This window comes from Sander lucioperca, chromosome 8 (genome assembly GCF_008315115.2).
Source record: "Sander lucioperca isolate FBNREF2018 chromosome 8, SLUC_FBN_1.2, whole genome shotgun sequence".
NCBI lineage: Eukaryota > Metazoa > Chordata > Actinopteri > Perciformes > Percidae > Sander > Sander lucioperca.
The window spans coordinates 8,531,852-8,547,653 of NC_050180.1; the positions used below are offsets into that span (position 1 = coordinate 8,531,852).

Consider the following 15,802-nt stretch of genomic DNA (forward strand, 5'->3'; position numbering starts at 1 on the left):
TTTGTTTATGTATACTTTGTAAGCAAATAATCCACACAACACCTTATGCAGGGAGGCAATCATGCCATTCTCGAGTTCCAGAAGCCACTTCTCCACCTGGCCCTTGGCTTTGGAGGTGGAAATAATATCCAGCAGCGCCACCACTTCACTTTCACTGCTCTTCATGTGGGTGATGTCCAGCACATCAGTGAACACCACACTAGCGATGCCTTCAAAGCACTTCTTCAGATGGGGCTGCACCCTGAAGGCAAGTAAGGCATGAAAGTTATATCACTTGGGTATTATCTAATCTAGTCTACAGTACATATGAGCAAATGTCCAAATTATATCTTACACTGGCCTCATAATTGGCCAAGTTTTGATGGTTAATTAGTCCACATTTATGCTGAGTGTGTGTGTTTTTTTTAATTTTTTTTTTTTTTAATTGGCATTTATTATATGAAAGAATAATGATGCACCAGTTCCAATGCCTGTGGAATTTTTAAAAATGAAAGACTGCAGACATGAAGCATGAGAAGAACTGTGTCTCAAAGCTACAACACATTTTTACTGTTCCTGATCCCAGTTGTCCTTTTTTTTAAATCAGGTTCTACGACAATGGACAACACCAGCAGCTGATTTTCATCCACTAATGGTCAAACTAACAATGGTTTAGTGAGATAACTACAGCACTGGCAAATTTGCTCACGTTGATGATTGCCCCTGTTGTAGTTCATCACTACATAGCACAAAACAGTAGTTTACAACACAAAAGAAGCACAGAAAAGATAGTAGTGGACCTTGAGTCAAACTACTATTTCCAAAATCACACATTAGGTCATAGAATCACTTAGGGTTGCTCATTGCCAGTTTCTCTTACATTGTGACTGACCTTAGAGTTTAGTTGGGAAATTGTGATACAATCCAGCTGCACCCCTAAAGACATTCAGAAGATTATAACTCATTCACTAATACTTTGATTCACATTCACACAATGTCCTGTGGCTTTTGCTGTTGCGAAAACCCGTTCTTGTCCTTGGTGCTACAGTATGTAATGTCACTGCAACTTAAGAGCAATGTTCGCTGAAGTCCTTTTATTTTATTTCAATGTTTATTTGTATAGGGAGTCCCTATACAAATATTTAGTATATATTTAGTTTCAGTTTACTAAAATATTTTCGTTTTCGTTTACTGTAATAACCTTATTTGGGACATGTATGTAGCATAAACCTATCCACACACTACAGCATTCATAGCCTAAGCCAATTGGAATTTCCCGTCCTCATTGTTCTTATTGTTTCTAACTCTTCTTCTACTTTTTCCTCTTTTTCATACCAGTTCATATCTCTATGTTTTTGTTCTTCTGTTGCTTTTTCTCAATGTGCAAATTCAGGAGAAATAGGAAATAGTATTCTAATGCATTCAAACTTTGGCATTTGGGTACTGTACCTCACTTTCTCTTCATCCCTGAAATAAAAGCAAGCCCTTTTGTCAGTCTAGCATTGCAGTCAGGGACCAATGATTTAAATTGTCGAAAAATCTCACTAGCACTTTCCCAAAATTACAAAGCCCTTTACAGCCTACCAACACCCCCACTACTGCATAATTCCCTTCTTTCCAGAAGAGGTCATGACTGTGTGCATCTGTACTGATGTGATGACAATTCCCAGAAGCCAGAAGTGAAAGCAAAAAGAGAAATGGCAGTAAGAGAGTACAAGGATAGAACATCTTTTGTCTGGAATCACATTCATTATTAACGCCCTGGGTGAAATAAGACAAGGGTAGGTTATCAGTATGGACTGTGGGGGCGGAGTATGCGTTATAGTTAGATGAATATTTTGTAGCCCTAACATCAGTTTCACAAAGGCAACAACGCTGCTACATATGTGGTACAGAAGATGGTTTATACTTAAGTTTCTTCATCATTGCCTGCATACTAGTTTTGACTTCTACTGATGGACGACCACTACACGGCTTATCATGACCACTACAAGTAGTACAAAACCACGGATGCTCTTAATCGTAATCAGGGATAATGCATAATATACCCCGGTCACAAACAGTTTGAATCTCTCCCCTCTGGCAGGAGGTTGAGGACCAAAACCTCATGCCATAAACACAGCTTCTTCCCCTCTGCAGTCAGCCTCACTAACAAGGCTACGGCCTCCCTTGTCTGTCGCTGACACTCAACCCCCCACCCCCACCCCCACTACACTTTGCACTAACCTCCATCCTGGACTATACATATGCCCATTGCACACATTGCTTAAACTACGTAATCAGCTATTTTGTATATAGTTGTCTCTATTTCAGTATTTATTGTTTATTATTATTGTTTAATATGTTTGTTTATTTGTATGTATGCACCCAATAACAAAGGCAAATTCCATGTAGTTCCACTACTGTGACAATAAACTGCTATCTGATTCTGATAATAAAAAATATATTGTGTGGACAATGATGCCTACGTGTTTTAACTGTTTACCTTGTGGGGTCTTTGGTCTCAGAGAGGATTTCCAGCAGCTCCTCATTGGACAGGAAGAAGAACCGTGGGAAATAGAGACGCTTCTTCTCTAGGTAGGTATTAAGACCTTTGAGGATCATCTCCAGAAGCTCATTGGAGACTTTTAGCTTCTCTAGCATCTTGTCGATGGCTATCACTGCCAACACGTGCTTGTCCTAACATAGACAGGAGAGAATAGTGTTTAAAGTAAAAATGTCCCTTACTTAATTTCCGCGGTCTACCACCAACATGGGCCATTTAATCATCATCATCATCACCAACTCCTAAAAACACGTAGTTAGGATAAACATATATTCAAAACACATACATGGACATGTTTTACCCGTTTGGGCAATTTTAAGTAATCTGATGCAGCAGAAGGTTTGTTACACAGAATCATCTGAAAAGCATTGGAAACTGTTTGGAAAAGGGAAGGCACTTTCGAAATATAATTGGCAGGTGATTGGCTAACTTTAACCAATTAGATCAATGAACCATATGATGTAGTAAGAGATCACCGAAGAAGACAGAACAGGCCACAGGCTGAGGACAGAGGAGAGTTATTTAGCGTGTCGGTGCATGCTTTTTGCCATCTTTTCCATGGAGAAAAGCCTTCAGTTTTGTTATTTGCTCTTCTTCCAATAAAGAAATACTCTCCAGTTCTGATATAACTGATGCTATTGCAGCATCGACACTAACCTCTTTGAAGAAACAGTCGCCTCTCTGTGTGTCACACACACCTACAGTAGTCTCGCTTTGCCAGACCTTCCTCCACAGCGCTGCGGAGGAGGGTCTGGCTAGTCCACACAGCATTCCGGGATGGGAGAAAAACGTGCTCTGGTTCATTGGCATTTCTTTAAACCAATCACAATCATCTTAGGCGGCGCTAAGCTCTGCACGGAGCCGCTGGAAAATAGCCTCGGGAAGGAACTTGTTTTGGTGGAACATGTGTTCGTTCAAAAGTTGTTTTAGTTGTGCGAGAGAAAACTCAGATTGGACAGATAGTCTAGCTAGCTGTCTGGATTTACCCTGCAGAGATCTGAGGAGCAGTTAACCATAGTCCTCATAAATCCACCGGAGTTTAAAATTCCAACACAAAGAAAGCGGAAGGAAACGGACATCGGCGAAAAGACATGCATCCGGCAGAATTTCCTGCGGCACCTGAGCAATCCCGGAAGTGGAATGTCGAGGATATTGAGTACACCTACAGTAAACCATGGGCGCAGCTGCCAGTAGTTCCTCACAGGATGCTGATTGGTCCGAAATCACGGTAATTCGACAAAAAACTCATTACTTGAAGCCTGACAAGATGGATTTTTGCAAGATCTAATCATATCATGATCCACGAATCCAGCAGCCGTGCAAGGTAACAATTTCAGGTCCAATCAGAATCATCACAAGTTCACAGTTCATGCTCTCTAGTATGACAAACAGCTGATAACTATCCATTTAATAGTTTTCTCTGAGTCTCACATAGGCGCTAATAAAATGTATGTTTCCTTGGCCTCTTTGGACTGTAGAGCTTTTTCTAATGGAGCTCTCAAGGCAGCTATCTCTCTAAGAAAGCAGCAATTTAATCACAGTTACATTCCGACTTAAGCACCATGACTATTATTCCCTCATAAAAGTTGCTTACGTGTGTTGCACATTAGTGTTGGCAATTTACTGCACATTTTTGTCCATCAAGGAAACATATGACAGAAAGATGGTTTGTTGTGTTAATATTTTTCTAGCAGTGCATCACTGCACTGCGTTAAAGGTAACACTAAAACAGAAATATAGTCCTTTAGCAACATCCACTCCAAGTTCCACAGTGAGGCCCAATACGTGTCACACAGCGCCCTAACAAAATCTATGATGGGACAGTAATAGAGATTTCACCTGAGGTCTGTCTAGCACCTATGAACTATTTCAGCTCTGAAATCATCTTATCTGTACACAAACTTAATATCCTCTGGCATTGTCAGCCCCAGGAAGTGTCTAAATAAAAAGTGTATATATATATATATATATATATAAAAAATCTAATCTTTAAGGTTGGACAGTGAATGACTGAACATGCTCACATTAAAACATACAACGCGTAACGCACAGCCTAATATCCTCTGAACAAAATGAGATAAAATGCAGGAAGAACAAAACACAGCCAAAGTGAAAAACATTGAGTAAAAAGTGTGTGCTCGGAAGTTCATACAATTCATGAAGGTTCTCTTTGGAAGGGGAACACAAAAGAGAAAAATGGTCCAAGGCACTCTTCTTACAAACAATTTAAAATGCCTGTATTTAAATGGAAATTTCATATTGAAATCTTAGCACATAAAAAATAGAATTGGGCAGCAACCCACGCGTAGCAGCACAAACGGCCTTCTTCAGTTAAAGTATCTTTGTTGTGTTTCTCGAAAGTTTTTTTAATCATCATTAACCCAGTCTGCCTATAAACTCCTCATGTATAGACCATTTCATCCACGCAAGAAATATCTCCACTCTTCTGAACGATGCAACACGTGTCAACATGGTTTCTAGCTTTTGCAAATGGAAACAATATGAACTGTAAGGGACCCAGCTGGTACAGTTGAACTGTACTGTGAGCCTACGAAACTTTATTGCTATAAAGTGACACAACTTCTGGTTTGCACTAAGTAAGGGCCACTTAGAGATTAAAACCATTTAAATCCATAATTTTTTGAGGCAGTTGTCAGTATGAAAGACTTAAAGTAACTGAAACTACAGTAACTAGAGTAAATTTAATTTAATTAAAAGGCTAAATCAAATGATCACGCTTTGACTGTGTCTCAGTGAGCCGTACAATTATACTGGTAAAGGGTATGATTAATGAACTGTGATTCTAGCTTCATAGATTTCATCAGGACAATGTAATAGCAGGGCTATTTTTATATACAGTAGAGTCTGCCAGCGGGAAGCTTTTCATGAGCACATTGAAGGGATAACAATGCTGGTATTATACGTGATAATGTGTTTTTTATGCACCAAACAGATGGCTTCAATGGGGGACAGCAACTGTCCACAGCTGATATATCAGGTCTGCAATCTGTGTGGCGAGAAAACTATAACCTAAAGAGAGTATTTTTCTTTGTTTGAATCTGACACACACACCACACATCCAGGACAAATAATGTCTGCATGAGCGTGTGAGTGTACTATTAAGTGAGCTACTCTTTTACTAACTATTATTGTGTTATTATTGGGTGAATCCATCAGTCTATTAGTAAATAATATGTCAGTGTTCTTCTCCATGAGTTCAAATGGTCAACTGTTTCTCCCTTCCTTTGCTCATTAGAGGGTGCAAAGGTGTGGCGTGCTGCAAAGTTAAAAGAAAGCAGGTTCATAGAAACAAGTCTTTTAAATTGATTTGGATCTGTATTTTTCTGCAATTGTAAATGCAGTAGTAGATAAATGACACAATGAAGGCAGCAAATAAAAAAATAAATAAAATAAAAGTGGAGGAAATTGAAGTTAAGATGTGGAGGCTGTAAGATGCTGGAAGATCAGTGGATCTTGAGCAGCTCCCAGTGGTTGATCTGATGACAACAGCCTGGGCAAAAAACCCTGAAGTGATTTGTGGAAAGGAGAGCTGCACTGTAGCCTGCCTTTTTGCTCTCACTGTTGTGTGGAAGTATGGAGTTGAGATGATTCCAATTTCATGCACTGCTGATCAATGCCACGGACGAGATGAAGGGATGTGTTCTTTGTCAAGATTTTGATGCAGTATGCGCCTATGCGGAGGGGTGTTTTCCTATAACTGGCCTACATGGTATGGGGAATTAAAATCTTATATATATATATATATATATATATTAAACTTAGTTATTTATAAAAACCATAACAAAATGGTAACAAACCAACGTATGTTGATCTGTTGTCTCTGACATAGACCTTGCCTGTGAGTTTCGAAGTTGTGTATGTTGTGTATGGACTGGGTAAGCTGCAAATGAATTGCCCTTCTCGGGATAAATAAAGTTGTCTGACTTTGAAGTAGCATTAAACATGGCAAGAAACTGGTGATTGCACAAGGAGACCATAGTGTACATCTTACCTTTGCTTTCCACAGTTATTAATCTTAACCTGCAGTACTTAAATACAGTACGTGACATCCCATCATTAGTTGAAAATATTTAAAACGTAGCTAAAAGATACAAAAAGTATTATCGATTTTGTTTCTTAAATCATTCAGACATAATTGTGTCAATAATTGTGCTTGAATGGTGTTCAAATGTCCTGGGGAACAACTAGATATAGGATGCCCACTATTATCACTTGGGATCATACCCACTAACATATCGCTATATAAGGTACTTTTTCCCCAGAATTGTATGAAGATATTCTACTGTCATCACTGGAGGCTCTATACATTAAAGGTAGTCAAGGCCACATTGGTAGCCATTCAGTGTATGGATTACAAAAATGACTACCTTTATTGATGACTATCAATAATTGAAGGACACTTCCAGGAAAAATGGACGTAACAATTTAGGTTGTAAAGCAACATGTTCTGATGGATTCTTCCCTTAAAAAAGACTTTAAGTTATTCTTGCTACGCTTCAAGAGATTGATAGTAAGCAACTCAACTCAAGTGTGGGATAAAAAAACCTCAAATTAAATGTTTACCACTGTAAATTACCCCCCTCAGGCAATTTTCAACTGATCTAAAGTGAGTTTTTATACAGTACCAGAATAAACGGCTGGAAATGGCTTTTTATGATTCTCTAACTGTTGTGTCCAAATAAACCAGTGGGGATACTTTAGGAGAATAGCAACCTACTGTAGATGAAAACCTTAATATTATGTTTTCAGAACACTTCAAGAGGCTCCTGTGTATCAGATGGCATAGACAAGGTAGATGAGCCACCACTACAACTACAAGTGACTGTTTTGATAGTGTCCCAAATATGTTTCAGGACTGTCTCGGGTAGGGTTGGGTACCGTTTGAATTTTTACGATTACGATGCCAAACCGGTACTTTTAAAACGATTCCAATTCCTAACTGATTCCTAAACCAATTCTTGAAAAACTGAAAAATGACATCAAAGAAAGGCTCTTTTATGGATTTTTTTTAAAATTGAAAATTATTTAAATGTAACAATATATTAACGTTTTAAAGTACTTAAATATATAATAAGTAAATCTAAGTCACCTAACACATAACTACAATAATTTAACAAATAACAGTTACACTATTAACAAGTAACAACAAAATAAATGTTGTTGAGTTGGTATGCCAACCAGCTTCAAACTTTAGTAGTTCTTTTGCAGAAAAATGACCATATTTGCCTTCTCTGGCAAGATAGTACACCTCTCCTGACTAATGGCATGTCCTGCACAGGAGAAAACTCTCTCAGATGGTGTCCAAGAGGCCTGTACACACAGGTATGAGTTTGAAAGGGCAGACAATTTGGGGAGGCTGTCCTGCCTCCCCCACCAGCAGGCTACAGGGTCTTGTCCTGAACGATAGACTAGCAGAGCAAGTGTAATATGTTTACTAGCGATCACGTGCAGTGAATGGTTAATATGCCTTTACGTCCGTTTTGGTGAGCCCAGAGGGAAAATATGGCATTTTAAAAGTAGCCTAGTTTTACGATAGCTAGCTAACGGTAGACTACAGAGAAAGTGTGATATTTTTGCTTCACACCGCAAGCGGGCACGTGCGCCATTCGGCAGAAAAGGGAGAAAGAAAAAAGAGTCTGTCGCTGTCTGGAGCAACAGAGGGAAAATATTTCAGTCGGAACCGAAATAGGAACCGAAATTTGCGTTCTAATCCGGTCCGAATACTACCGTTTGCGTAGGAACCGGATCCATAGTGGAACCGGGTTTCGGTACCCAACCCTAGTCTCGGGATAGTGGAAATGTGAGCTTTTAGTCTAAAATTTTCATGAAGGATAATTATGATCAACAAACAGGGATTAGTTTTTCATGTTACCTAACATGTTGTACAACAAATTGAGCTCACAATTCTCAAAGAAAAAAACTTCAGTCAAAAAGTGGTATATTTTTCTTGCACTTTACAGTGAGTTCACAATCTTCTTAATGGCCAACCGAGGCATACAGTAGTTTGGTAAACATTGGCACTGGAAATGTTGACATTCGTGCTGGACTTACTGTGTAGAGAACAGTGGGTGTGGGTGTTTTGACACTTTGATATTTACTTTGAATATTGAAATTACAATGATGCACTCTGACACACAATGATATTTCTTCCCTTGTCTCGCTCCATAACCTCAGTTTGCAGAAACATTCATGACAAACACATACAACAAGAGGGATGGCAACAGGTTATAACTACCTTTGGATATGCATTAGTGCTGTCAGTTAAACGCGCTATTAACGGCGTTAACGCAAACCCATTTTAACGGCGTCAAGATTAACGTTCTTTTTGGCCTGGCAAACTTTGTAGTTTTTTTCACATGCTGTTGCAACAACTAGTAACGTTAGAAAACTACAACACCACACCGGATCTAGCTAGACCGGAAACAAAACAAAGGCACGCCGCACACCATGCACACACACTTGTTTGGGCTTGCGAGCCGGCCAAAGAGTAGTAGGCTAACGTTACGTTTTGAGTGGATGGCGAGCGTGAGACGCCGAAATGGATGCTAATAAGATTCTGAATGGAAAGTTAACTTTTAAAAAGTTGTCGAGGGGGACAGTAGTTTCACGCATACACAGCATGACACGAAGAAAGCAGCCCAACTGGAACTGCTGCAAAGTGCAAACGCTGTCTCATTAACCGGTGATCACTTTACGTCAGTGAGTAATCCAAATTATTTAGAAGTTACTGCACACTATATTGACTACGTATATCAGCATACGGTTTTAAGACTGTGTTGTTTGTATTGTTTTTTTGACATTTGGGACATTGTTCACCCCCTTTTCTGTCCAGGAGAATTGTTACATTCCTTATTAGAAAAACATAAAGGTTACAAATGTCCTGCTGTGGCATCCAGTTTTTGGACCATTTTGTTTGTACTGTATAAGCAAAGTGTTAGTGTTACATCTCAGTTAGGTTAGGTACTTGTAGGAATTGTGCAATAATGACAGATTCACACATTTTTCTTTTGTTTACAGCAAATAAATAATAAACAATTACAAATCTTAAAGTCAAGTTCATAAAGTAACTTTCTTTGCATTAATTTGATTCCCAATTAAGATACACTGGTAAGAATGGCTTTCCATTGTTAATATGTACTTAGAAACAGTTCTGAAATGCAAAATAATAGAATTTTATTCATGTGATAAAACATGCAATTAATCGTGATTAACTATTGAACTTTGGCGATTAATCGCGATTAAAAAAATTCATCGTTTGACAGCCCTAATATGCATTAAAGGTCCTAATATGCAGCCCTAATATGCATTAAAGGGTTATTCTTGGAGACTATAAAAAGCTAAATAAGTAGAATTCCTCTCCAACCTGTAAGAGTTACTAGTGCCACAACAATTAGAAGAGCCCTTGCATGCTGCTTTTATCTGTGCTACTGATCACTTTTCTGAAACAGTAAGCAATAGTAAGCAGTAAAGCAGGTGCCTGCCTTTTACTTTGGACAACAAAATTGACAATCTTTAGTGCCCAAAACTACATAATTACCTTACTAAGGAAGAAAATACCAACATCAAACATCAACATCAGCATATTGGCTTTCTGATTAAATTCACACAGCGGGCAACAATGAAAATCCTTCCTGACTGTCTGATCCCATTAAGCAGCTGTGTGGAGGCTCACCACTTACTTACAAAATACTAAAAACCAGCAGGTACATCAGACGTACACATTAGGAAAATTATATTTGACAAATCCATTTTTTGCAATGCTTAATCCTATACATGCACATCGATATTTACAGCACATCTGTAAAAGTGTTCTTTGTGCGTTTGTCCACCAAACACTTAGCAAAAGGATCTATGTTTTAAATGATACAGTGCAGTCCATGTTTATCTGTAGATTTGATTGTACCTTTACATAACAATTCCTGAAAAGTCCAACATCAGCATTATGTATGAGAATGATTTCGCAGCATACACACAGTTCTTACCTAGTTAACTTCACTGAACTGAAAAAAATCTTGATAAACTTAAGAAATAGGGCCCTATTTCCCTTAAGCTGGATAAGTGCAAATGCAAGTGTACTGTAGCAACATTTGTGCTCCATAACACTGTCTACACAACTCACAGTAGACTGGACAGTACGCGTGCACATCTGTGTGTGTGTATGTGTGTGTGTAGGCTCCCTGTCCCTTGGTGACCTCATTTTCTTTGTGGCTCAGTATGGCCCTGCCCCTTCCAGACAAAATCCATAATTTCTATTTGATGGTGCAGTCAGGCTGGGCTTTCTGGAGGACACTGCCAGAAATTGATGCGTCTCATTTCAGGTCTACTGAGGACGCCAATTACCCTTTGGAAACTCTTTGAGGATGCTGGTGCAACACTCACTTTCTATCCTCGCTCTGTTGTTTCTTTCTTGCTCTCTTTTCTTTTCCTACTGATTCCCTCCTCTCTCTGCACTGTCTTGTAACTGACCAACTCAGTCTAAATACTCCTTTCTGAATGTAGTGCATACTTCTATGCCTCTTGTTTTCCTCGTTATTTCAATCCCAACCTCTGCTGTAACTCTCACTGTCGTGCATGTTTAAGGGTTTATGTTTGTTTCGCCCCACCTGGTCAGGTTGATGCTTATTATAGTAGACAACGTTATATTTTAATGGTTACACTGCCTGGTAATATACTAGGCCTGAGCTGTGTATATCATACTTGAATTTGGATCTGTATTTGGAATTCCAGCCACAGGACCCCTGATTGTGTTGATTCACGAGAAGAAAAAAAAGACTCCTTTTCAACTTTACCTTATTTGCTGCCTCTGAACATTAAAACCAGCTTTCTGCTGATGTGAACTTTCTGATTAGGCTTGCAGCATGTCACTATTTCCTACTTGTTCTTCTTTTTTTATTACTGAAATGTGTGGTGTAGTTACAGAGCATCAATATCACTCCAGTTAAATACAAATAATAAATACAGCAACCATTTATATAGGAAATGTCTCTGTACAGTCAATACACCAATTGGATGGTTGAATGTTTTCCTGTTCGACCCAGGATTAATTGACCAGCACTATGCTTTGCTTTTTTTTACTTGGGAACTATATCACTGTGTGCTCCTCTAACTATTCATTCGGTTACTGTTAAAACTATTTCCTTTGAGTTGTTGATGAAAATGTTAAAACAGATCATCCTAAATCCTTCGATTTGGACCATAAAGTTTGGGTTTATTTACCAAAGGGTATTCATTTTATTCATGGGTGACAAACCCTCTTTGTAATGTCAGGGACATGTAGAGAAAAAGACAACAGGCTTAGGGTTGCACACCATATCACACTGATGTAACACCAACAGCAACAATCCTAGATGTGACTTCTTTTCTTTGACCATTTACTTTTAGTCAACCAACCATGGTTATCCATTGTTCTGGAGACCACCTATTGGTTGGTCTTTGGAGCCAAATGATTTCACTACCTAAATTTACTCCTGGAACCAAAGGTCAGCCAATAGGAAATGGCCAGTCCAGTACTCTTCTTTCAACAGTAAATGTCTGGCTGTACAAAAATTTGGGGTTGAGTTTTTTTTCCTCTATATTTAGATGTTTAGGTGGTTACTGTAATATTTGCCAAGTTTGTCAACCTTTTTTAAAATGATTCATGGACTGCAAAAATAAAACAAAATTAAATCAATCGACTTACCAGTAAAACTTGTTTCATGGTGCTCCTCCAGGTTTTGTCAACATTTGTGAAATGGCGTCCCTCTTCAGGCATCTGAGTAATGATGTCTGGGGAGCTGAATATAGGCTCCAGGTAGAGCCAAGTGGACTGCACCTTTAGCCATTCATCCAGGATCTCTTGGAGGAGCAGCAAATTGCCCTCCCATTCCCTACATGAGAAGATGAGTACATGTAAGAATAAACAACTATAATTAATATCACTTAACTAGGTTTTAACAAAATCATTCTCCACTTTTTGTGAAAGGACAAGAATCCTAGAATGAGCCAATACAAATGATCACAGCTCAAACGTAAAAGGGGTCTGGGAATCCTGGATGTGTATTTATATTATCTTGCATTTAATGCCAGATATCCTCTGATCTGTAGTTAGTACACTCAGTATAAAAGGATAGTTCGGAATGTCTCTCTGAGTAACTTGTACAATGTCCTGACAACCCGATTTCTTTATCCTCTCTGTGGTATCATTCTCTTCCACCCACAACGCTAGATAATGGCATTATAAGGTTCTCATGGGGTATTAAAAAAAATTCATAACACGTTTTACAGTAGCTGCTTTAGCATCCTGTCATATATAGCACAATACATGTTTTAAAGCCACAGGGAATCCTGTGTCAAACCTTGCCTTGCAGCAACATAATATTGCAATAATCTCACAAATTACAGAGGATGGAAAAAATTAATCTTTTGCTGAACTCAAAGGCAGATAAAAAACGGAACAGTAATGAATGAATTATACAGTATACAGACAGACAAAAAAATTGGGTCTGTAGCTTGAGATAGCTTTTCATATGATTTTGTGTGTACTTCATAACATTAGTGAATTGCTTTTTAAAACAAGCAAAATAATTCTCAAGCAAATCGCCTTATCGCTTACCGTATCTCCACCTCGAATGGCTTAATGAAGGGTGAGCCCCTCATGGTCTGCGTCTTCACAATGTGATCGTCCAGCAGCATCTGCACGTCGTCCACAGATGACAGGATGAAGGTGCCCGTCTCTCGGTAGGCCAGGAGGTTGAATTCCATGTCACTCCACTCACTGGCCATTTTCTCCATGGCCTTCTCTAGGGAGTACTCCTTGCTGGCCGCCTCACTGACGCCTTCGAAGCTGCTCAGGTGCTGTTCCAGGCGCATGGAGAGGAAGTGAGCCACACAGGCCTGGTCATCAGCTGGCTGCAGAGAGACGCCAGCCACCTCTGACATTTTATCCCAGTGGCGTTCACGCAGGCCTGGGTTGCACAGTACCTATGAAGGAGGGGTAGTACAAAAAACAGATGTATACTAGTGGAAAGACTTTTCAATTTAAACTATTAGGTTTCTGATGATTTATAAGTAATTGAAATTATAGTTATTTTGACTTCTATAGATATTAAATATTTCTGTTAGGGTCTTACCTGCACCAAAGGAATGTGTTCCTTGAAGTCCTCCACCTTAGTCTTCATAGTGGTCGCTATGCCCAGGGCTTTGGGTACGTCACTGAAGCCTTTCTCCAGCTTGTACATAGTGCGCCAGTAGTTACCAACATCCCCTTCTACCTACATGGGTGGAGTTTTAAATTACAAAGACACCAGGAAAACGAATAGAATGACTGTGAATTAATAATTGTGAACTGAATTGATATAATAAAAACTGTCTATTATACCAAAAACAGTTTGTGTAACTACTACTACTACCGTACTATGCTATAGTAATTCACTATCCTGTATATAAATAGTCTTCTCATCCTATATACACTACCGGTCAAAAGTTTGGGGTCACTTAGACATTTCCATCCCACTCCATTCCAGACAGAATACCAGCTGAGATCAGTTGCATTGTTTTTTTAATCAGGGCAGCAGTTTTTAGATTACATTATGTGCTTACATGATTGTAAAAGGGTTCTCGACTGTTGTAGAAAGAAGTGGCTGATCTTTAATGCAATATCTACATTGCCCATTATCAGCAACCATTCATCCAATGTTCCAAAGGCACATTCTGTTTACTAATCTGATATCATTTTAAAAGGCTAACTGAGAAAACATTGGAAAACCCTTTTGCAATTATGTAAGCACATAATGTAATCTGAAAACTGCTGCTCTGGTTAAAAAAACACCAGGATTCTGGATTCTGTTAATAGGGACTAGGAAGCTTGGCAGTACCAGGTGGTTGCTATGGTGTTTTAGCTAGTTGCTAGTGTGTTGTTATGTGGTATCTATGGTTTCTAGGTGGTTGAAACGGTTTCTTACATGGCCACAAAGGTGTTTCTAGGCAGTTGCTAGGATGAATTGGGTGGTTTCTCAAGTGATTAAGGTTGGTTTCTAGAGAGTACTGAGTGGTTGCTAGGGTAAAGTAATTGTTTGTAGTAGTGGCAAAGGTACTACTGTTAGTGGTTGTCAGTAGACTTGACTACAGTAACAGTGTCTTTACAAGTCTCCATCTGCTGCTGATTCAGAACGCTGCTGCTCAAGTCCTCACTGAGATTAAGAAAGTGGATCACAGTACAATGGCTTCCTGACTCTCAAAGAATTGATTTCAAAATACTACTGTTGGTTTATAAAGCACTGAATAGTTTATGGCCAAAATAAAAAATTGTATCTGCTGCTACATTATGAACAATGCAGACATCTCAGGTTGTCTTGGACAGGTCTGCTTTCTGTCCCCAGAGGCAGAACTAATCATGGAGAAGGAGTGTTCAGTTTTTATGCACCGCATATCCGCACCATCTCCCAGAAAACTGCATGTCCACTGCAACTCTGTTTTTTAAAATCAAGGCTAAATCATTTTCTGTTTGATGCTGTGATTGTTTATTTCTTACACTGCACTTTCTTCTTGTATTTTACACCTGTCTTATTCTATTTTAGCTGTTTTCTTTTTAAAGAATGTTTTTAATTATTTTAACTGCCCTTAAATGTATTATGTAAAGCACTTTGAATTGCCCTGTTGCCGAAATGTTCTGTATAAATAAAGCTGCATTGCCTTGCCTTGCTGTTAGTGTCAGTAGCAGTAGTTATAGAGGTAACACTGACAGTTATAGCAGTAGTAATAACAGCTGAATGTCAAGTTGATGGAGGAAGTGCTTTGTCTTTAAAATGGCAGCAAAGGGCATTAAGCATGCAACTGTGGTTTGTAAGGAGCATTGGGGTCACCTCTCCTCTCCTGTGGGCTAGCCTCCTATCAGTCAGGTGAAAACACCTGTGCCTTAATATATTTTTTTTTTACATTCTGCACTCAACCCATTCGGCCTCCTGTTTCTTATGCTAAACAGCTATTTTGTATATACTCGTTTCTGTTTCTGTATTTATTTTATATTCTTATTAATGTTTAATATATTTGTTTCCATTATGCACCAAGGCAAATACCACGTAAGCGTAACTTACTGTGGCAATAAACGCTTTTCTGATTTCTGATTCAAGTGTTTGTGCTATGGGGGGTTTAATATACACATCTGTGGGAGAATAAGGGGTGACAGAAGGGTACCAAGAATAGAACGAGTACCATATGCCTTTTTAAAGTAGCTATGTTACAGAATTATGTAAATAATAATGTAAACAACAGACACGTGTA

The 15,802-nt window shown here is 38.8% G+C and overlaps 1 protein-coding gene across 1 annotated transcript in view; it reads right to left on the minus strand.

The window, feature by feature from the left end:
• The window catches only part of dnah7 (dynein, axonemal, heavy chain 7), a 90,983-nt gene that overhangs the window by 63,170 nt on the left and 12,011 nt on the right, over positions 1 to 15,802 (minus strand). Inside the window, exons 17-21 of the mRNA XM_031291338.2 lie at positions 13,654 to 13,794; positions 13,137 to 13,504; positions 12,225 to 12,411; positions 2,465 to 2,658; positions 43 to 241 (exon numbers count right to left, since the gene is read on the minus strand). Coding sequence (XP_031147198.1) covers positions 43 to 241; positions 2,465 to 2,658; positions 12,225 to 12,411; positions 13,137 to 13,504; positions 13,654 to 13,794 — 1,089 coding nt within the window. The remainder of the gene's footprint in view (positions 1 to 42; positions 242 to 2,464; positions 2,659 to 12,224; positions 12,412 to 13,136; positions 13,505 to 13,653; positions 13,795 to 15,802) is intronic.